This window comes from Oncorhynchus clarkii, chromosome 27, assembly GCF_045791955.1.
Source record: "Oncorhynchus clarkii lewisi isolate Uvic-CL-2024 chromosome 27, UVic_Ocla_1.0, whole genome shotgun sequence".
Lineage (NCBI taxonomy): Eukaryota > Metazoa > Chordata > Actinopteri > Salmoniformes > Salmonidae > Oncorhynchus > Oncorhynchus clarkii.
The window spans coordinates 16744053-16768132 of record NC_092173.1 but is presented as its reverse complement, the minus strand read 5'-3'; the positions used below and the strand labels follow the sequence as shown (position 1 = coordinate 16768132).

General features: G+C 43.4%; 1 protein-coding gene across 1 annotated transcript in view; it reads right to left on the bottom strand.

Annotated features, from left to right (window-relative positions):
- Positions 1–290: 290 nt before the first annotated feature.
- LOC139386133 (FRAS1-related extracellular matrix protein 2-like) overlaps positions 291–24080 on the bottom strand; it is a 120642-nt gene continuing 96852 nt past the window's right edge. The window contains exons 17-27 of the mRNA XM_071131566.1: positions 21057–21288; positions 20551–20882; positions 10597–10789; positions 10209–10313; positions 9848–9975; positions 7894–8028; positions 7300–7426; positions 4190–4377; positions 3877–4023; positions 3303–3420; positions 291–3221 (exon numbers count right to left, since the gene is read on the bottom strand). Of these exons, the coding sequence (XP_070987667.1) occupies positions 2815–3221; positions 3303–3420; positions 3877–4023; positions 4190–4377; positions 7300–7426; positions 7894–8028; positions 9848–9975; positions 10209–10313; positions 10597–10789; positions 20551–20882; positions 21057–21288 (2112 nt within the window). The 3' untranslated portion in view covers positions 291–2814. The remainder of the gene's footprint in view (positions 3222–3302; positions 3421–3876; positions 4024–4189; positions 4378–7299; positions 7427–7893; positions 8029–9847; positions 9976–10208; positions 10314–10596; positions 10790–20550; positions 20883–21056; positions 21289–24080) is intronic.

The window sequence follows — 24080 nt, the reverse complement described above, 5'->3', positions numbered from 1 at the left end:
ATTTCATGAAGTCTGTGAAGGAAGAAACCACATGGAAAAAGTGGTAAGCAAGTTAGATCCAAAAAACAGATTTTCACCAAGTCATATTAATTTATTGTGTTAAGAGTTAAGAGGTTTCATGATAGTTGTAACTTAACCAAAGTCGATCATTTAATTTTTTTTCTATACATCAGTTGGGGTGTCTATAAGCTTCAATATGAGGTCCTAAACCTAGCGTGAAAGTGCATCCTTGTACGTAGCTGTGTGGGCTAATAAAGTCTAAATGTTTACCATGGGGTAAGTTGAGCTTATTTCTCTCACATTTTGTGCACAAATTTGTTTACATCCCTGTTAGTGAGCATTTCTCCTTTGCCAAGATAATCCATCCACCTGACAGGTGTGGCATATCAAGAAGCTAATTAAACAGCACGATTATTACACAGGTGCACCTTGTGCTGGGGACAATAAAAGGCCACTCTAAAATGTGCAGTTTTTTCACACAACACAATGCCACAGATGTCTCTGTGGCAGTTTTGATGGAGCGCGCAATTGGCATGCTGACTGCAGGAATGTCCACCAGAGCTGTTGCTAGAGAATTGAATGTTAATTTCTCTACCATAAGCCGCCTCCAATGTCATTTTAGAGAATTTGGCAGGATGTCCAACCAACCTCACAACAGCAGACCATGTGTTACCACGCCAGCCTAGGACCTCCACATCTGGCTTCTTCACCTGCGGGATTGTCTGAGACCAGCCACCCGGACAGGTAATGAAAATTAGGAGTATTTTTGTCTGTAATAAAGCCCTTTTGTGGAGAAAAACTCATTCTGATTGGCAGAGCCTGGCTCCCCAGTGGGTGGGCCTGGCTCCCAAATTGGTGGAATTATGCCCTCCCAGGCCCACCCATGGCTGCGCTGCCCTGCCCAGTGTTGAAAATCCATAGATTAGGGCCTAATTAATTCATTTCAATTGATTGATTTATATGAACTTATATGAACTGTAACTCGTTAAAATCATTGAAATTGTTGCATGTTGTGTTTATATTTTTGTTCAGTATAGATATCTTTGTTAGAAAGAATACTATATTTCCCTTGATGGAGTGATGCTGAATGTAAAAAAATGGGTCAACTTACCCCACTCGTCCCTACAGGGTATACAGTACCTTTTCTCATTAGATCATTAAATTCAGTGCTGTACTGTATGTATGCAAATACAGGACCACACTGATATAGCTTGTGTCCAAAATGGCACCATATTCCCTATATGGCACCCTAATTCCTTATGGACACTGAACAAAAGTAGTACACTAAATAGGGAATAGGATGCCATTTGGGATGGCCCCATAGAAAGTCATTACAACCATGATTTTGAGACTATTGAGAGAACAATTATCCGAAAAACTGTGTGAGATAAACTTGGAACTCTGGATAGAAAAAGTCTGAATTACCTACAGTAGATTTGACACATTTTCCCCCACAATTTCACCCAAACCTGCTTTACATAGTATTATACGAGTTTATACAATTATAAAATCAAAGGCAGGCACAAATGATAGATAACCATTAATACATACAAAACAAATAGAAAGTGTTTCTTTAGCACCTACTGTAGGGGTCCTATATATCACATTGTTTCCATCACATGGTTATTCTATCTAAGCACTTGTCCCAAATTACACCATATTCCCTAAATAGTGCACTACTTACAGTGGAAAATAGGGAATAGGGTACCATTTGGGATGCATGTTACAGTATAACATCCAGTGGATTCTTAGGCACCTGTTGAACTTCAACATGAATCAGTCTCCATACTTCAGTACAGAGAGCAGACCTGGGTTCAAATACTATTTGAAATCATGTAAAATACTTAATCTGTGATCAATTGAGCTTGCCTGTTGTAATGGAACCAATTTAAAAGTCCCACTGGGCACTCCAGGCAGGCTAAAGCAAATATATTTGAACGATTTCAAATAGTGTTTGAACCCAGGTCTGACAGAGAGCTACAATAGGACATTACAGTAGGACATTACAGTAGGACATTACAGTAGGACATATTCCCAGTGTTAGCAGACTATTGACAGTGGCTTGACACGGGATAACAAAACACACGTTAACAACTATGACAGTTCTATGCCAATTTTGCGTTCATACTGAATACTGAATACCAGGAATACCGGTATTCGACTCTGGGCCTGGAAGGTAGAAACACTTCTGGCTTTCATTCTTTCCTTCTAATCAGGAACTGATTACATTGTGGGCCTCTCTAGCCAATCAGTAACATTAATCAATCAATCAGTCAATCAATGAACTACAAGGTAGAAAAGACAACCATCAGTGTTGCTGCCCTACAGGCCTGGAGCTGAATAGCCCTGCTTACATGGTCTTTTACCAACTCACTGGACCACCATCCATCTTACAGAGGCATCTGCTGCTTTAGCACCTTTGGACAAATCATAAACGTTTTTGGGATCAAGTGTGACATCATAAAACAAAGCAATAATAAAACGTGGGCAAGTGCCTTAAACAGAACAGGTTACAGGTACTTCCCTAGTTGGGGCTGTCTCCCCATATAGATAGATTGTTTTACCTCTATGGTCTCCCCTACAGCAGAGCAGAAGAGCTGCAAGATTTCAAGTAGGTTTTTGTACAGAACTAAACTCTCATTGTTGATTGTGTTGTTTCAGTTGTCCCATCCCTTTCTTTTTGTCCCAATGTAAAAAAACAAAACAAATAGGCACATAAAAAATATATCTGTCAGCGTTTATTTTTATGTGGTGAATGTCTGTCTGTCAGTCAGTCTGTCTGTCTCAGTGGTCGTGTCGAAGGAAGTCTGTCTATCAGACCTCTGAGCTGTCCAAGCCACCGCTAGTGAACCCTGATGTTATCATGGGCTCAGTGGAGCATGACGTTGCCGTGGGAACCTCCATCTTCTTCTTTTCCTGTCTGGACCGTACGGTTAGCACTATGACAATGATGATGAGGATGGTGAGGAGGAGGCCCACCAGGATCCCTATGATCAAGACCAGGCCGTCCTCGCTCTCCACAGGATGGTTCAGCTCCCTGGGCACCACACCCCGAGTGAGGACCTCCCGGTCAGGGCTGGTGCGGCGCTGGCGGCTAAGGTCCAGGGAGATATGGAGAATATTGGTGCCACGGTTGTTGTCCAGGCCGATGTCCTCTGTTAGGTCTGGCAACCCGTTTGCTGACCGCCTGGAGCGAGACTGGGACTGGGACAGGGACGGGCCTCCTGCAGACATAGTTTGACGCTGGGTTTCTCTGTCCATGCTGCTGTGTTGGGTCAGGGAGTGGCCTCCTGCAGACATACTGCTGTGCTGGCTGAGTGTGTGGTACTCCAGACTTCTCTTCCCGATGCCCCTGTTGGCATTCTCTCTGGAGCGGACAGTGTAGATGGTGTGGATGAACCACTCTCTCCCTGCTGACACCTGGACACCAGAGGAACAGGGTTAGTCATAAGGGCTGGGTAGTTTACTTGACAATGAAAGGAACCATTTCTGGTCCTACTGCTGATCATTAAAACTAGAGTCTTTCATTGAAACAATAACAAAGCAACACCCTGCCTCTGTTTTGGGCCTGGAGAAATGTAATGACTAAAATTCATCAACAGTTGAACTAAGCTCATGAGGCATAAGTTATATTCGTCAAGAATCAATGGGTGTATATCATTCATTTACAAATTAAATCAGTGGAAGAGAGTGTTAGAAATAGGAATTAGACAGGGCTGTTTCTTCTCCACTATTCTTTTCACGCTTGCTATAGAACCACTGGCAGACAGAATACGTCAAGATTCAAAGATAACAGGAATTGTCATCGATAAATAGTGTGGTGTAAATAAGCAGGATGTGTGTTGTGTTCTGCTGCGTAGGGTCCAGGAGACCTACCTGGAACAGTGCTGTAGAGTCCATGCTGAAGCCGTCAGATCCAGGCTGTCTGACCAGGGCCAGGGCCTGAGGGTCGTCTACAGCCAGCAGAGCCCTGAACCCCACGTTACCAAATGACCTGGCCTGGGTCTCTGGCTGGGCCTTATCCTGGAGGAGGAGAGGGAAACACTAGTAAACACTGTACCAACATTGGACCATGTCAAGGTCTATAGGGTATTTATGTGAATTTACCCTGTACTACTTCCTTGTCTGCATCTCAAATGATCCCCACATAATGCACTACGGGCCCTGTACTGTACAGTACTGTACTTACGATGATCTTGAATCTATAGAGCAGCGAGGGAGCATCAGCCAGACAGCCATACTCATTGTTGTTGGGGTTGTACTTGGGCACGTATCCATCCGCGCCGGTGCACAGGAACACCTTCTCTATGTTACAGATAAAGGAATCTCCCAGGTTCTGGACTGGATCCACCATCACTCTGCCATAGATCATATCCCCTGGGAGGAGATCAGCTGTGAGTTAATACAGTAATGAATGAATCAAACAGATAGCCCCATTTACTATCTCCATCCCAAATAGCACCCTATTCCCTATGTAGTGCACTACTTCTAATCAGGACCCATGAGAAGGTGGTGTGTGAGAAGGCGGTGTTGGTTTGTAACGTTACAATACCTTGTGAGAAGGCTGTGTTTGTTTGTAACGTTACAGTACCTTGTGAGAAGGCTGTGTTGGTTTGTAGTGTTACAGTACCTTGTGAGAAGGCGGTGTTGGTTTGTAACGTTACAGTACCTTGTGAGAAGGCGGTGTTGGTTTGTAGTGTTACAGTACCTTGTGAGAAGGCTGTGTTGGTTTGTAGTGTTACAGTACTCTGTGAGAAGGCAGTGTTGGTTTGTAGTGTTACAGTACTCTGTGAGAAGGCGGTGTTGGTTTGTAGTGTTACAGTACCTTGTGAGAAGGCTGTGTTGGTTTGTAGTGTTACAGTACCTTGTGAGAAGGCGGTGTTGGTTTGTAGTGTTACAGTACTCTGTGAGAAGGCGGTGTTGGTTTGTAGTGTTACAGTACTCTGTGAGTAGGCGGTGTTGGTTTGTAGTGTTACAGTACTCTGTGAGAAGGCAGTGTTGGTTTGTAGTGTTACAGTACCTTGTGAGAAGGCAGTGTTGGTTTGTAACGTTACAGTACCTTGTGAGAAGGCGGTGTTGGTTTGTAGTGTTGTGTTTGTTTGTAACGTTACAGTACCTTGTGAGAAGGCTGTGTTGGTTTGTAGTGTTACAGTACCTTGTGAGAAGGCGGTGTTGGTTTGTAGTGTTACAGTACCTTGTGAGAAGGCGGTGTTGGTTTGTAGTGTTACAGTACTCTGTGAGTAGGCGGTGTTGGTTTGTAGTGTTACAGTACCTTGTGAGAAGGCAGTGTTGGTTTGTAGCGTTACAGTACCTTGTGAGAAGGCGGTGTTGGTTTGTAACGTTACAATACCTTGTGAGAAGGCGGTGTTGGTTTGTAGTGTTACAGTACCTTGTGAGAAGGCGGTGTTGGTTTGTAGTGTTACAGTACCTTGTGAGAAGGCGGTGTTGGTTTGTAGTGTTACAGTACCTTGTGAGGAGGCGGTGTTGGTTTGTAGTGTTACAGTACCTTGTGAGAAGGCGGTGTTGGTTTGTAGTGTTACAGTACCTTGTGAGGAGGCGGTGTTGGTTTGTAGTGTTACAGTACTCTGTGAGAAGGCGGTGTTGGTTTGTAGTGTTACAGTACTCTGTGAGAAGGCGATGTTGGTTTGTAGTGTTACAGTACCTTGTGAGGAGGCAGTGTTTGTTTGTAGTGTTACAGTACTCTGTGAGTAGGCAGTGTTGGTTTGTAACGTTACAGTACCTTGTGAGAAGGCTGTGTTTGTTTGTAGTGTTACAGTACCTTGTGAGAAGGCGGTGTTGGTTTGTAGTGTTACAGTACCTTGTGAGAAGGCGGTGTTGGTTTGTAGTGTTACAGTACTCTGTGTAGGCGGTGTTGGTTTGTAGTGTTACAGTACCTTGTGAGGAGGCGGTGTTGGTTTGTAGTGTTACAGTACTCTGTGAGTAGGCGGTGTTGGTTTGTAGTGTTACAGTACTCTGTGAGTAGGCGGTGTTGGTTTGTAGTGTTACAGTACTCTGTGAGTAGGCGGTGTTGGTTTGTAGTGTTACAGTACTCTGTGAGTAGGCGGTGTTGGTTTGTAGTGTTACAGTACCTTGTGAGAAGGCTGTGTAGGTTTGTAGTGTTACAGTACTCTGTGAGTAGGCAGTGTTTGTTTGTAGTGTTACAGTACCTTGTGAGAAGGCGGTGTTGGTTTGTAGTGTTACAGTACCTTGTGAGGAGGCGGAGTTGGTTTGTAGCGTTACAGTACCTTGTGAGGAGGCGGTGTTGGTTTGTAGTGTTACAGTACCTTGTGAGAAGGCGGTGTTGGTTTGTAGTGTTACAGTACCTTGTGAGAAGGCGGTGTTGGTTTGTAGTGTTACAGTACCTTGTGAGGAGGCGGTGTTGGTTTGTAGCGTTACAGTACTCTGTGAGTAGGCGGTGTTGGTTTGTAGTGTTACAGTACCTTGTGAGGAGGCGGTGTTGGTTTGTAGCGTTACAGTACCTTATGAGGAGGCGGTGTTGGTTTGTAGTGTTACAGTACCTTGTGAGAAGGCGGTGTTGGTTTGTAGTGTTACAGTACCTTGTGAGAAGGCGGTGTTTGTTTGTAGTGTTACAGTACCTTGTGAGAAGGCGGTGTTGGTTTGTAGTGTTACAGTACCTTGTGAGAAGGCGGTGTTGGTTTGTAGTGTTACAGTACCTTGTGAGAAGGCGGTGTTGGTTTGTAGCGTTACAGTACCTTGTGAGAAGGCGGTGTTGGTTTGTAGCGTTACAGTACCTTATGAGAAGGCGGTGTTGGTTTGTAGTGTTACAGTACTCTGTGAGTAGGCGGTGTTGGTTTGTAGCGTTACAGTACTCTGTGAGTAGGCGGTGTTGGTTTGTAGTGTTACAGTACCTTGTGAGAAGGCGGTGTTGGTTTGTAGTGTTACAGTACCTTGTGAGGAGGCGGTGTTGGTTTGTAGTGTTACAGTACCTTGTGAGGAGGCGGTGTTGGTTTGTAGCGTTACAGTACTCTGTGAGAAGGCGGTGTTGGTTTGTAACGTTACAGTACCTTGTGAGAAGGCGGTGTTGGTTTGTAGCGTTACAGTACTCTGTGAGAAGGCGGTGTTGGTTTGTAACGTTACAGTACCTTGTGAGAAGGCGGTGTTGGTTTGTAGTGTTACAGTACCTTGTGAGGAGGCGGTGTTGGTTTGTAGTGTTACAGTACCTTGTGAGGAGGTCGGTGTTGGTTTGTAGTGTTACAGTACCTTGTGAGAAGGCGGTGTTGGTTTGTAGCGTTACAGTACCTTGTGAGAAGGCGGTGTTGGTTTGTAGTGTTACAGTACCTTGTGAGAAGGCGGTGTCGCTCTCCTGTCCGAAGCCCATGGATCCATCAGACAGCCACAGAGATCTTTTAGACAGCAGCAACATCTGAGTGTTCAGACTGAACTCAGCCGCAACCGGGTCACTCACCTGGAATAGGACAAACACAATACAAAGTTTTACCATCTTAGGATAGGGCAACACATACCATTCAGTTACCATCAGAGAACAGACCAATCACAGTGTTACCATCAGTCTACACCTCCTAAGCTGTTTCCCACTAAAGTACATCTCTGTGTGAACTCAAAGATTGTCATCTCACAGACACCTTTAATGGCATGACATTGATGTACACTCTTAGAAAAAAGGGTTCCAAAAGGGTTCTTCGGATGTCCCCATAGGAGAACCCTTTTTGGTTTCAGGTAGAACCATTTTTGGTTCCAGGTAGAACCCTTTTGATTTCCATGTAGAACACATTCTATAGAGGGTTCTACATGGAACCCAAAATGGTTCTACCTGCAACCAAAAAGGGTTCTCCTATGGGGACAGCCGAAGAACCCTTTAAGGTTCTAGAAGATAGCACGATTGTAGTAACGTTAATCCTAGAGTGATCTGACCTGCTGGAAGCGTATGTCCAGGTCGAAGGTGACAGGTTCTCTGGGGTTACAGACAGGAGGCAGGGAGTACTCCAGACTGGGGGGAGAGGTACAGGGCAGCAGCTTCACTGTGTAGGTACCTGAGTAGTCACGCACCTGGGAGAGAGAGGGGATATAAGACACAGTTATTTACTTCGGGTCGAAGCTTTATTTAATCAGGTCATTTAGAACAAATATTATCTTTTTACTTTTAGTTATTTTACACTAGTGCCGATAACACACTACGACTTAAGAAAGAAATTCTGTAAATGGCATATGCTAGTCCCAAGTCCTTACACTAAAGACACAGAGAAACCAGATTTTAAAATACACTGCTCAAAAAAATAAAGGGAACACTAAAATACCACATCCTAGATCTGAATGAATGAAATATTCTTATTAAATACTTTTTTCTTTACATAGTTGAATGTGCTGACAACAAAATCACACAAAAATGATCAATGGAAATCAAATGTATCAACCCATGGAGGTCTGGATTTGGAGTCACACTCAAAATTAATGTGGAAAACCACCCTACAGGCTGATCCAACTTTGATGTAATGTCCTTAAAACAAGTCAAAATGAGGCTCAATAGTGTGTGTGGCCTCCACGTGCCTGTATGACCTCCCTACAACGCCTGGGCATGCTCCTGATGAGGTGGCGGATGGTCTCCTGAGGGATCTCCTCCCAGACCTGGACTAAAGCATCCGCCAACTCCTGGACAGTCTGTGGTGCAACGTGGCGTTGGTGGATGGAGCGAGACATGATGTCCCAGATGTGCTCAATTGGATTCAGGTCTGGGGAACGGGCGGGCCAGTCCATAGCATCAATGCCTTCCTCTTGCAGGAACTGCTGACACACTCCAGCCACATGAGGTCTAGCATTGTCTTGCATTAGGAGGAACCCAGGGCCAACCGCACCAGCATATGGTCTCACAAGGGGTCTGAGGATCTCATCTCGGTACCTAATGGCAGTCAGGCTACCTCTGGCGAGCAAATGGGGGGCTGTGCGGCCCCCCAAAGAAATGCCACCCCACACCATGACTGACCCACCGCCAAACCAGTCATGCTGGAGGATGTTGCAGGCAGCAGAACGTTCTCCACAGCGTCTCCAGACTCTGTCACGTCTGTCACATGTGCTCAGTGTGAACCTGCTTTCATCTGTGAAGAGCACAGTGGCGAATTTGCCAATCTTGGTGTTCTCTGGCAAATGCCAAACGTCCTGCACGGTGTTGGGCTGTAAGCACAACCCCCACCTGTGGACGTCGGGCCCTCATACCCCCCTCATGGAGTCTGTTTCTGACCGTTTGAGCAGACACATGCACATTTGTGGCCTGCTGGAGGTCATTTTGCAGGGCTCTGGAAATGCTCCTCCTGCTCCTCCTTGCACAAAGGCGGAGGTAGCGGTCCTGCTGCTGGGTTGTTGCCCTCCTATGGCCTCCTCCACGTCTCCTGATGTACTGGCCTGTCTCCTGGTAGCGCCTCCATGCTCTGGACACTACGCTGACAGACACAGCAAACCTTCTTGCCACAGCTCGCATTGATGTGCCATCCTGGATGAGCTGCACTACCTGAGCCGCTTGTGTGGGTTGTAGACTCCGTCTCATGCTACCACTAGAGTGAAAGCACCGCCAGCATTCAAAAGGGACCAAAACATCAGCCAGGAAGCATAGGAACTGAGAAGTGGTCTGTGGTCACCACCTGCAGAACCACTCCTTTATTGGGGGTGTCTTGCTAATTGCCTATCATTTCCACCTGTTGTCTATTCCATTTGCACAACAGCATGTGAAATTTATTGTCAATCAGTGTTGCTTCCTAAGTGAACAGTTTGATTTCACAGAAGTAAGATTGACTTGGAGTTACATTGTGTTGTTTAAGTGTTTTTTGAGCAGTGTATATACTCTATATTGATAACCCAATAACCCAGTTGTCCTCACAGCGAAGTCTGATGTAAAGGTCCACTGCTGCATGGGCTGGTTGTAGGTGGGCTCGCTCCTCACCAGGCTGAGGTTAAAGGTCACCCCAGGGTGGTCCGCACACATCACCATGGACGACAGAGAGGACGCTGGGTACAGACACAGGTAAGGCTAATAGAGAACTGAAGGGGAATATGTACAGATTCAAGCGTGTCAGAGTAGGAGTGCTAACTTAGGATCAGTTTTACATCACAATGTTTAAGATTACATGGACCTGATCCTAGATCAGCACTCCTACTCTGAGACACTTGATACATACGGTGGGTTACTAGTTTAAGCCCATGGATGTACTGTATGAAAAGAGTAGATAATGTGAACATACCAGAGTGTGATATGACAAACAGTCCTCTGAATCGAGCCTCTGTTCTGAAGTTGACCACCAGACGACCCTGTTCGTTGATACGCATACTGGTGGGGTACAGGGCTCCTACAGAATACAGCCGGTCAGTCTCCCTGTCACACCGACCTAACACATCCCTACTAGTATAGCCCACCCATTGCGAAAGGTGCAGTAAAGGCCACCTGCAGAATGCACCCCGTCGGTCTCACTGTCACACCAAACTAACACATCCTCATTCATTGCTGTAACATAACAATATCATCTGTGCTCGAAGCACACCAGACAGTGTTGTATTTGTTTGTTTGTTTTTGCCTCATTCTGTAAAGAGTGAAATTACTTTTGAATATATTTAATTTGATGTGAGACTTGCCTTGTAGCTCAGCCTCAGGAGGGCTACCGATGCCGTCCCGCCACAAGATGGCAGTGTCGTATACGAAGGTGAGTCGTAGCTCAGACTGCAGGTCAAAATGCTGCCAGCCCCCTGCCCCCACCGGGGAGTGGAACACATAGGAGACATGGAGGGGCACCCGGAGGGTCACATAGGACTGGACCAGGTTCAACACCTAGAGAGAGACATACATCAAATCAAGCTGTATTTAACATGCATTTAAACATCAATATACTTTACAGTAACACAGAATACTAGCAATAGTAGGTAGGTTCAAGCTACAGAGAGACAGGAAAAAGAGGGAGAAATAAAGAGAGAAAAATAGAGAGAGGAAAACAAAATAGTGAGAGAAAGAGAGAAAAATAGAGAGAGAGAGAGCGAGAGAAAGAAAGAGAGAGAGAGCACACAAACAACTATACATACAGTGCCTTGCGAAAGTATTCGGCCCATACATAAAGATATAAAACTGTATTTTTTTGTGAAGAATCAACAACAAGTGGGACACAATCATGAAGTGGAACGACATTTATTGGATATTTCAAACTTTTTTAACAAAATTGCGTGCAAAATTATTCAGCCCCTTTACTTTCAGTGCAGCAAACTCTCTCCAGAAGTTCAGTGAGGATCTCTGAATGATCCAATGTTGACCTAAATGACTAATGATGATAAATACAATCCACCTGTGTGTAATCAAGTCTCCGTATAAATGCACCTGCACTGTGATAGTCTCAGAGGTCCGTCAAAAGCGGAGAGAGCATCATGAAGAACAAAGAACACACCAGGCAGGTCCGAGATACTGTTGTGAAGAAGTTTAAAGCCGGATTTGGATACAAAAAGATTTCCCAAGCTTTAAACATCCCAAGGAGCACTGTGCAAGCGATAATATTGAAATGGAAGGAGTATCAGACCACTGCAAATCTACCAAGGCCCATGATCACTCTGGATGAACTGCAGACATCTACAGCTGAGGTGGGAGACTCTGTCCATAGGACAACAATCTTTGCACAAATCTGGCCTTTATGGAAGAGTGGCAAGAAGAAAGCCATTTCTTAAAGATATCCATAAAAAGTGTTGTTTAAAGTTTGCCACAAGCCACCTGGGAGACACACCAAACATGTGGAAGAAGGTGCTCTGGTCAGATGAAACCAAAATTGAACTTTTTGGCAACAATGCAAAACGTTATATTTGGCGTAAAAGCAACACAGCTGAACACACCATCCCCACTGTCAAACATGGTGGTGGCAGCATCATGGTTTGGGCCTGCTTTTCTTCAGCAGGGACAGGGAAGATGGTTAAAATTGATGGGAAGATGGATGGAGCCAAATACAGGACCATTCTGGAAGAAAACCTGATGGAGTCTGCAAAAGACCTGAGACTGGGACGGAGATTTGTCTTCCAACAAGACAATGATCCAAAACATAAAGCAAAATCTACAATGGAATGGTTCAAAAATAAACATATCCAGGTGTTAGAATGGCCAAGTCAAAGTCCAGACCTGAATCCAATCGAGAATCTGTGGAAAGAACTGAAAACTGCTGTTCACAAATGCTCTCCATCCAACCTCACTGAGCTCGAGCTGTTTTGCAAGGAGGAATGGGAAAAAATTTCAGTCTCTCGATGTGCAAAACTGATAGAGACATACCCCAAGCGACTTACAGCTGTAATCGCAGCAAAAGGTGGCGCTACAAAGTATTAACTTAAGGGGGCTGAATAATTTTGCACGCCCAATTTTTCAGTTTTTGATTTGTTAAAAAAGTTTGAAATATCCAATAAATGTCGATTCACTTCATGATTGTGTCCCACTTGTTGTTGATTCTTCACAAAAAAATACAGTTTTTTATCTTTATGTTTGAAGCCTGAAATGTGGCAAAATGTCGCAAAGTTCAAGGGGGCCGAATACTTTCGCAAGGCACTGTACTTCGGCCTAAACATCAGTGCCACAGCTAACTTCCACAAAGCTGTGAATGATCTGAGGCAAGTAGGGCATTCTATGCCATCAAAAGGAACATCAAATTCAACATACCAATTAAGACCTGGCTAAAAATACTTGAATCCGTTATAGAACCCATTGCCCTTTATGATTGTGAGGTCTGGGGTCCGCTAACCAACCAAGAATTCACAAAATGGGACAAACACCAAATTGAGACTTTGCATGCAGAATTCTGCAAAAATATCCCCAGTATACAACGTAGAACACCAAATAATGAATGCAGAGCAGAATTAGGCCGATACCCCATTATCAAAATCCAGAAATTAGCCGTTAAATTTTACAACCACTTAAAAGGAAGCGATTCCCAAACCTTCCATAACAAAGCCTTCACCTACAGAGAGATGAACCTGGAGAAGAACCCCCTAAGCAAGCTAGTCCTGGGGCTCTGTTCAAAAACACAAACACACCCCACAGAGCCTCAAGACAGCAACACAATTAGACCAAACCAAATCATGAGAAAACAAAAGATAATTACTTGACACATTGGAAAGAATTAACAAAAAAACAGCTGCACTTACTAACCTCCTGCCAAACATATTTCCCTCAGATTACACAGACCCACAAAGAATTCGAAAAGAAATCCAATTTTGATAAACTCCCATATCTATTGTGTGAAAGACAGTACCACAGTGTGCCATCACAGCAGCAAGATTTTCACGACGACAGCGATCGTGACAATTTGAAATGTTTTTTTTTGGGGGGGGGGGGGGGGCTTTGTGAGTAATGTTTACTGTTCATTTTTTATTGTTTATTTCACTTTTGTCTATTATCTATTTCACTTGCTTTGTCAATATAAACATATGTTTCCCATGCCAATAAAGTCCATACATTGAATTGAATGGAAAGAGGGGGAGAAAGAGAGAGAGGAGAGAGAGAGAGAGAATTGAATGGAAAGAGGGGGAGAAAGAGAGAGGGAGAGAGAGAGAGAAACAGAGACTAGAGACTGATAGAAGTACATACATTACATCAAACTTTGCTAAATGCATTTAAGCATCCACACACTTAAACATCCAACAAGCAGGTTGTTTACAAAAGGTCCCTAGTACTAGTTAATATATAGGCCTATACTAAACATTCACAAGCTGCCTATCTGTATGGAGCTCGCAAATACCTCATGGGAACAGTATTCAGACCCACTCATAACTTAACAAATACCTCATTGTAACAGTATTCAGACCCACTCATAACTTAACAAATACCTCATTGGAACAGTATTCAGACCCACTCATAACTTAACAAATACCTAATTGTAACAGTATTCAGACCCACTCATAACTTAACAAATACCTCATGAGAACAGTATTCAGACCCACTCATAACTTAACAAATACCTCATTGTAACAGTATTCAGACCCACTCATAACTTAACAAATACCTCATCAGAACAGTATTCAGACCCACTCATAACTTAACAAATACCTCATTGTAACAGTATTCAGACCCACTCATAACTTAACAAATACCTCATGAGAACAGTATTCAGACCCACTCATAACTTAACAAATACCTCATTATTCAGACCCACTCATAACTTAACAAATACCTCATGTATTCAGACCCACTCATAACTTAACAAATACCTCATGAGAACAGTATTCAGACCCACTCATAACTTGATGTATGATTATGGCTTGGTCTTTATCTATATTCTATAGATTCATGTGATTATGTATGTAATACATATAGCAGGTGACATATAGAGGGTGTTACGGTGGCTGACGTAGTGCTGAAGTATAGCGTGATCAATAAGTGTTCCTATCAGCAGACAGCATCGTACCACTTAATATACACTGAGTGTACAAAACATTAAAAACACCTGCTCTTTCCTTGACACAGACTGACCAGGTGATCAGGTGAAAGCTATGATCCCTTATTGATGTCACCTGTTAAATCCTCTTCAATCAGTGTAGATGAAGGGGAGGAGACAGGTTAAAGAAGGATGTTTAAGCCTTGAGACATGGATGGTGTATGTGTGTAAATGGGCAAGACAAAATCTTTAAGTGCATTTGAACAGGGTATGGTAGTGGGTGCCAGGCACACCGGTTTGTGTAAAAAACTGCAACGCTGCTGGGCTTTCAAGCTCAACAGTTTCCCGTGTGTTTCAAAAATGGTTCACCACCCAAAGGACATCCAGCCAACTTGACACAACTGTGGGAGGCATTGGAGTCGACATGGGCCAGCATCCCTTTCAACACCTTGTAGTCCATGCCCTGACGAATTGGGGCTGTTCTGAGGGCAAAAGGGGGTGCAACACAATATTAGGAATGTGTTCCTAATGTTTTGTACACTCAGTGTATATACACAGTGCTGTACTGTATGGGCTGTACTAGTACTACTGGAGCTCTTCAAGAGGGTTTACATTGACTCTGAAATTTACACTGGCCACATTTCAGAGAGATGATATCTTTCCAAAAGAGTTGAATCCAGATATATAGCAACAATAGCAAACCATTACATTTACAACTGGTGAATGTTTGGTTGTGTTATTCAATTATTGATTTGTCAACAATGAGGATAAAACCATCCCATTCTGAAGTTAATCATCCTATCAAGACATAACAATCCAGGCGGTTGATTTGTTCTATTGTACTTGGAACCCTTAAACAACAGTTAGACTACAGCAAGACAAAGAACCAGAGAGAAAGAGAGAGAGAGAGCGAAAGAGATAGAAATGGCGGGAGAAAGAGAGAGAGAGAGCGAGAGAGACAGAAAGAGATAGAAAGGGAGGGAGAAAGAGAGATAGAGACAGAAAGAGATAGAAAGGGAGGGAGAAAGAGAGAGAGAGAGACAGAAAGAGATAGAAAGGGAGGGAGAAAGAGAGAGAGAGAGACAGAAAGAGATAGAAAGGGAGGGAGAAAGAGAGATAGAGAGCGAGAGAGACAGAAAGAGATAGAAAGGGAGGGAGAAAGAGAGAGAGAGAGAGAGAGACAGAAAGAGATAGAAAGGGAGGGAGAAAGAGAGAGAGAGAGAGAGACAGAAAGAGATAGAAAGGGATTGAGAAAGAGAGAGAGAGACAGAAAGAGATAGAAAGGGAGGGAGAAAGAGAGAGAAAGAGATAGAAAGGGAGGGAGAAAGAGAGAGAGAGAAAGAGATAGAAAGGGAGGGAGAAAGAGAGAGAGAGAAAGAGATAGAAAGGGAGGGAGAGAGAAAGAGAGAGAGCGAGAGAGAGAGAAAGGGAGGGAGAAAGAGAGAGAGAGCGAGAGAGAGAGAAAGGGAGGGAGAAAGAGAGAGAGAGCGAGAGAGAGAGAAAGAGATAGAAATGGAGGGAGAAAGAGAGCGAGAGCGAGAGAGAAAGGAGAGAGAGCGAAAGAGATAGAAAGGGAGGGAGAAAGAGCGAGAGAGAGAGATAGAAATGGAGGGAGAAAGAGAGAGAGCGAGAGAGAAAGGAGAGAGAGAAGGAAGGAGGAGAGAGAGAGTAAAGGGATTTGAATGGTATCTGCTCCATCTGGTGACCTACGAGAGGGGTACCTGTCTGCACTAGCTCTCCCTTCATGCTGGGACCTGCCTATGCCCTGGGCGAGAGAGAAGGGGGGGGGGGGGGGGGGGGGAGAAAGAAGAGGAGAAAAGCGAGCGAGAGAGAGAAAGGAGAGAGAGAAGGAAAGAGGAGAGAGAGATCGATCTCAGAGAACTGGTAGAACCCAGAGAGAGTTGAGGCAGATGATTTGCTGTATGACCCTGGCACTGCCTGCTGAGACCTAATGGATTCCTGTGGTCTGATAAGCTGGGGACAAAGCCTCTCACCATGACACACAGACACAGTGACAGAGTCAGTCCCAGTGAGAGGCCAGTCTGGGGCCCCAAGCTTAGTCGGACTCAGTCTCTCTGTACTCCTCAACCTCTCCACTCAGCCCCCCAGTCAGTCGATCAGACCCTTAAGGGCCTCTCAGGTCAGAGACAACACAGGGGCACAAATAATGTTCCTCTAGACAAGAGCTATTGAGTCTTTCCGTTTGTTCTTACTGGCCAAACTGATTGAAGCTTACAGTACAACTCATATGGATGTGACACAGGCAGACCCTGCAGTAGGGGTATAGGGTTTCTGGGTGAATAGAGACATGTCTGTAGTACCTGGCGGGGTCTCATTCTCTCTCTTAGTTATGGATCTTACTTAAAACAACACAGTGATGCTTAATGCACCTTAGTCTCTGGCTATTTATCGAATGGCAACTTATTCCCTATGGGCCCTGGTCAAAAGTAATGCATTACAAAACAAAGGGAATAGTGTGCCATTTGGGCCAGTGATACTTAAAGCACCTCAGTCTGTTGTCACATGGCTGCCAGGGACTAAAAACAGCACGTCAAATCTGCAGATAGGAGGGACATTGACCAAGTTAAACCAGTGTTGGTACACAGTACTAAGGCAGACCCTGACATTCAGGATTATCAAAGTGCTGATCAACTCCGACCTCTCCCACAAAGCTCTGTCTGGTCAGAATATGAACTTATTTCAGTTTCAGGGTAAACAAATGGGCTAACGCTGGATTACAACCTGTCAGACGGAAAGTCATAAAGTGTGGAGGAAGTTTACTTTAGAAGAGAATGATGATCACCGCCTCCATAAAATATTATCTTATACTTCCTATGTATCTTAACTCATCCATGTTTGCATGCAATATCCATTTACAGTATCATTTATCTTGCAAAATGGAATTTCACTTTATATAGAATGTAATGATATTCCATGGAGTTGGTGACTTTTCAACCATACAATATGCTTAACCTTAATTTGTGTTAGTAGTTAGCCTCTCATAAATTCTACATGCACTGTTGATTTCTTTCCTTTACACACGCACGCGTACGCACACACACACACACACACTGCTAGGGAGCGTCTAGTTGATGATCTACAGCAGGGAGGATCTGTAGCGTGAGGAGACCTTTACCACAACATGTCCTTAGCTCCTGTGTGTGTGTGTGTGTGTGTGTCTGTGTGTGTGTGTGTGTGTGTGTGTGTGTGTGTCTAGCGTGAGGAGACCTTAACCATACCAAGACCTTTGCTCTCTCTCTCTCTGCAGGCAGCTCTTCTCTCTGCAGGCATCTCTCCTCTCTGTAGGCATCTCTTTATGACCGCAGCCTGCTTAATTAAGTGCTAGTGAACTAATAGACTGACTGGGGTTTAACTACACTGAAGTGACTGGAGGTTTCCAAGGGAAATCTACATGACAGGAGCACTGAACTATGTGACCAGGGTTTGAGGGGGAGAGAGGGAGAGAGAGAGGGGGAGAGAGAGAGAGAGAGAAAAGTAGGGAGGGAGTTTAAGACCTGTAAGAGCGGACCCTCCCTCAACACAGCAGCAGCTGTATAAAGAGCAGAGCACATGTGAATATTGGAGAAGCCATTTTGACAAGATAAATAGCAGGCCTTGTGATGAGTTGTGGGAATCCATAAAGCCCTGTGTTTGGTTAGTTATTAGTGGTGAGGTTAAGATGGGCTTTAGAAGAACAACGTCTGAGAGGGGTAGCTACAGTGGGGCAAAAAAGTATTTAGTCAGCCACCAATTCTGCAAGTTCTTCCACTTAAAAAGATGAGAGAGGCCTGTAATTTTCATCATAGGTACGCTTCAACTATGACAGACAAAATGAGAAAAAAATCCAGAAAATCACATTGTAGGATTTTTTATGAATTTATTTGCAAATTATGGTGGAAAATAAGTATTTGGTCAATAACAAAAGTTTATCTCAATACTTTGTTATATACCCTTTTTTGGCAATGACAGAGGTCAAACGCTTTCTGTAAGTCTTCACAAGGTTTTCACACACTGTTGCTGGTATTTTGGCCCATTCCTCCATGCAGATCTCATCTAGAGCAGTGATTTTTTGGGGCTGTTGCTGGGCAACACGGACTTTCAACTCCCTCCAAAGATTTTCTATGGGGTTGAGATCTGGAGACTGGCTAGGCCACTCCAGGACCTTGAAATGCTTCTTACGAAGCCACTCCTTCGTTGCCCGGGCGGTGTGTTTGGGATCATTGTCACACTGAAAGACCCAGCCACGTTTCATCTTCAATGCCCTTGCTGATGGAAGGAAGTTTTCACTCAAAATCTCACGATACATGGTCCCATTCATTCTTTCCTTTACACGGATCAGTCGTCCTGGTCCCTTTGCAGAAGAACAGGCCCAAAGTATGATGTTTCCAACCCCATGCTTCACAGTAGGTATGGTGTTCTTTGGATGCAACTCAGCATTCTTTGTCCTCCAAACACGGCGAGTTGTGTTTTTACCAAAAAGTTATATTTTGGTTTCATCTGACCATATGACTTTCTCCCAATCTTCTTCTGGATCATCCAAATGCTCTCTAGCAAACTTCAGACAGGCCTGGACATGTACTGACTTAAGCAGGGGGACACGTCTGGCAATGCAGGATTTGAGTCCCTGGCGGCGTAGTGTGTTACTGATGGTAGGCTTTGTTACTTTGGTCCCAGCTCTCTGCAGGTCATTCACTAGGTCACCCCGTGTGGTTCTGGGATTTTTGCTCACCGTTCTTGTGATCATTTTGACCCCAAGGGGTGAGATCTTGCGTGGAGCCCCAGATCGAGGGAGATTATCAGAGGTCTTGTATGTCTTCCATTTCCTAATAATTGCTCCCACAATTGATTTCTTCAAACCAAGCTGCTTACCTATTGCAGATTCAGTCTTCCTAGCCTGGTGCAGGTCTACAATTTTGTTTCTGGTGTCCTTTGACAGCTCTTTGGTCTTGGCCATAGTGGAGTTTGGAGTGTGACGGTTTGAGGTTGTGGACAGGTGTCTTTTATACTGCTAACAAGTTCAAACAGGTGCCATTAATACAGGTAACGAGTGGAGGACAGAGGAGCCTCTTAAAGAAGAAGTTACAGGTCTGTGAGAGCCAGACATCTTGCTTGTTTGTAGGTGACCAAATACTTATTTTCCACCATAATTTGCAAATAAATTAATAAAAAATCCTACAATGTGATTTTCTGGATTTTTTTTCTCATTTTGTCTGTCATAGTTGAAGTGTACCTATGATGAAAATTACAGGCCTCTCTCATCTTTTTAAGTGGGAGAACTTGCACAATTTGTGGCTGACTAAATACTTTTTTGCCCCACTGTAACAGAGATGTGGCTGTAAAGGATTCTGTTGGTGAATAGGAAAATTACAAGAACTGTTACAGGAAAGAACTGGAGGTCAAATACTGAGCAAGTAAATCCTGACATCTCTTCCCAAGAAATCATCACAACATCTCTTCCCAAGAAATAATCACAACATCTGTTCCCAAGAAATCATCATGACACCACTTCCCAAGAAATCATCATGACACCACTTCCCAAGAAATCCTCATGACACCACTTCCCAAGAAATCATCATAACATCTCTTCCAAAGAATTCATCATGACACCACTTCCAAATAAATCACCATGACACCACTTCCAAAGAAATCATCATGACACCACTTCCAAATAAATCACCATGACACCACTTCCAAATAAATCACCATGACACCACTTCCAAAGAAATCATCATGACACCACTTCCAAATAAATCACCATGACACCACTTCCAAATAAATCATCATGACACCACTTCCAAAGAAATCATCATGACACCACTTCCCAAGAAATAATCATGACACCACTTCCCAAGAAATCACCATGACACCACTTCCCAAGAAATAATCATAACATCTTTCCAAAGAAATCATCATGACATCTCTTCCCAAGAAATAATCATGACACCACTTCCCAAGAAATCATCATGACACCACTTCCCAAGAAATCATCATGACACCTCTCCCCCTACTTATTTTGCAATTGGTCAGGGGTCTGGTGGGATGGGGCAGCTCACCTGTCTGTCTGTTCTGATAGTGCCCCCACAGGCGCTCACACACACACACACACACACACACACACACACACACACACACACACACACACACACACACACACACACACACACACACACACACACACACACACACACAGCTCTCTCACCTGTCCGTCTGTACCGATGGTCCCTCCACAGTCTGACAGTAGCTCAGACATGTCATAGTAACTAGTGAACTCCCATAGACAAGCCTCTAGGTTGAGGTTCCTGTAGAAGCGCAGTATGCTGGATCCCCTTAGGGGGGCGCTGTACTGGTAGGGAGAGGTCTCCCCGATCACCTCAGGGTTCTTGGTGGCGTCTGTAATGAAGCCGTGGCGGGTCTTGACCTCGGTGAAGTCCAGCAGGTTAGAACAGCGGTGGTTCCCCACACGAGTACCATCAGGACTCAACGTCAGCTCAAAGTTAGACAGAGGACGGGTGGAGACCACAGGGAGCATGCCTGGGAGAGGAGAGGAGAGGAGAGACAAGGGGTTAGGAGAGAGAAAGGCAGGGGCGGGAGATAGAGTGAAATAGAGAGTGAGAAAGAATGACAGAGAGAGAGAGAAAGAGTGTCAGAAATAGAGCAAGAGAGAAAGAGAAATAGAGAGAAACAAGAAGTCTCTGTATTCCTCACCATCTATGTGTGGCATGGTGACAGTGATCTTGATGAGGTTGGGGTGGTCTGGGTCCTCTGCTCCGGTGTAGCGTAGCTTGGCAGAGAAGGGCTCAGCGCCCACTGTACCCACCACACGAGGCTGGCACATACCATTCTCTATACTGATGGAGACTATGGAGCTGCTGAGTTCCAGGCCCTCGTCTCCGTTAGAGTTCACAGCCCGGCCTGCACACTGCACCCTAGAGCCAGCCTGGAGGGAGAGACACACAGCTCACATCAATACAGTCAACTGGATCATTCACTTAGTAGTGGTGGGCATCTCACATCAATACGGTCATCTCAATCACATCAATACAGCCTTCTCAATCACATCAATACAGTCATCTCAATCACATCAACACAGCCTTCTCAATCACATCAATACAGTCATCTCAATCACATCAATACAGTCATCTCAATCACATCAATACAGTCATCTCAATCACATCAACACAGTCAACTGGATCATTCACTTAGTAGTGGTGGGCATCTCACATCAATACAGTCATCTCAATCACATCAATACAGCCTTCTCAATCACATCAATACAGTCATCTCAATCACATCAACACAGCCTTCTCAATCACATCAATCTCACAGTCATCTCAATCACATCAATACAGTCATCTCAATCACATCAATACAGTCATCTCAATCACAACAATACAGTCATCTCAATCACAACAGTCATACATCAATACAGTCATCTCAATCACATCAACACAGTCTTCTCAATCACATCAATACAGTCATCTCAATCACATCAATACAGTCATCTCAATCACATCAATACAGTCATCTCAATCACAACAATACAGTCATCTCAATCACAACAATACAGTCATCTCAATCACAACAATACAGTCATCTCAATCACATCAATACAGTCATCTCAATCACAACAATACAGTCATCTCAATCACATCAATAAAGTCATCTCAATCACAACAATACAGTCATCTCAATCACAACAATACAGTCATCTCAATCACATCAATACAGTCATCTCAATCACATCAATAAAGTCATCTCAATCACAACAATACAGTCATCTCAATCACATCAATACAGTCATCTCAATCACATCAATACAGTCATCTCAATCACATCAATACAGTCATCTCAATCACATCAATACAGTCATCTCAATCACATCAATACAGTCATCTCAATCACATCAATACAGTCATCTCAATCACATCAATACAGTCATCTCAATCACATCAATACAGTCATCTCAATCACATCAATACAGTCATCTCAATCACATCAATACAGTCATCTCAATCACATCAATACAGTCATCTCAATCACAACAATACAGTCATCTCAATCACATCAATACAGTCATCTCAATCACATCAATACAGTCATCTCAATCACAACAATACAGTCATCTCAATCACAACAATACAGTCATCTCAATCACATCAATACAGTCATCTCAATCACATCAATACAGTCATCTCAATCACATCAATACAGTCATCTCAATCACATCAATACAGTCATCTCAATCACAACAATACAGTCATCTCAATCACATCAATACAGTCATCTCAATCACATCAATACAGTCATCTCAATCACATCAATACAGTCATCTCAATCACATCAATACAGTCATCTCAATCACAACAATACAGTCATCTCAATCACAAATACAGTCATCTCAATCACATCAATACAGTCATCTCAATCACAACAGTCATCTCAATCACATCAATACAGTCATCTCAATCACATCAATACAGTAATCTCAATCACATCAATACAGTCATCTCAATCACATCAATACAGTCATCTCAATCACATCAATACAGTCATCTCAATCACAACAATACAGTCATCTCAATCACATCAATACAGTCATCTCAATCACATCACATAAAGTCATCTCAATCACATCAATACAGTCATCTCAATCACATCAATACAGTCATCTCAATCACAACAATACAGTCATCTCAATCACATCAATACAGTCATCTCAATCACATCAATACAGTCATCTCAATCACAACAATACAGTCATCTCAATCACATCAATACAGTCATCTCAATCACAACAATACAGTCATCTCAATCACATCAATACAGTCATCTCAATCACATCAATACAGTCATCTCAATCACATCAATACAGTCATCTCAATCACATCAATACAGTCATCTCAATCACATCAATACAGTCATCTCAATCACATCAATACAGTCATCTCAATCACATCAATACAGTCATCTCAATCACATCAATACAGTCATCTCAATCACATCAATACAGTCATCTCAATCACATCAATACAGTCATCTCAATCACATCAATACAGTCATCTCAATCACATCAATACAGTCATCTCAATCACATCAATACAGTCATCTCAATCACATCAATACAGTCATCTCAATCACATCAATACAGTCATCTCAATCACATCAATACAGTCATCTCAATCACATCAATACAGTCATCTCAATCACATCAATACAGTCATCTCAATCACATCAATACAGTCATCTCAATCACATCAATACAGTCATCTCAATCACATCAATACAGTCATCTCAATCACAACAATACAGTCATCTCAATCACATCAATACAGTCATCTCAATCACATCAATACAGTCATCTCAATCACATCAATACAGTCATCTCAATCACATCAATACAGTCATCTCAATCACATCAATACAGTCATCTCAATCACATCAATACAGTCATCTCAATCACAACAATACAGTCATCTCAATCACATCAATACAGTCATCTCAATCACATCAATACAGTCATCTCAATCACATCAATACAGTCATCTCAATCACATCAATACAGTCATCTCAATCACATCAATACAGTCATCTCAATCACAACAATAAAGTCATCTCAATCACAACAATACAGTCATCTCAATCACAACAATACAGTCATCTCAATCACAACAATACAGTCATCTCAATCACAACAATACAGTCATCTCAATCACATCAATACAGTCATCT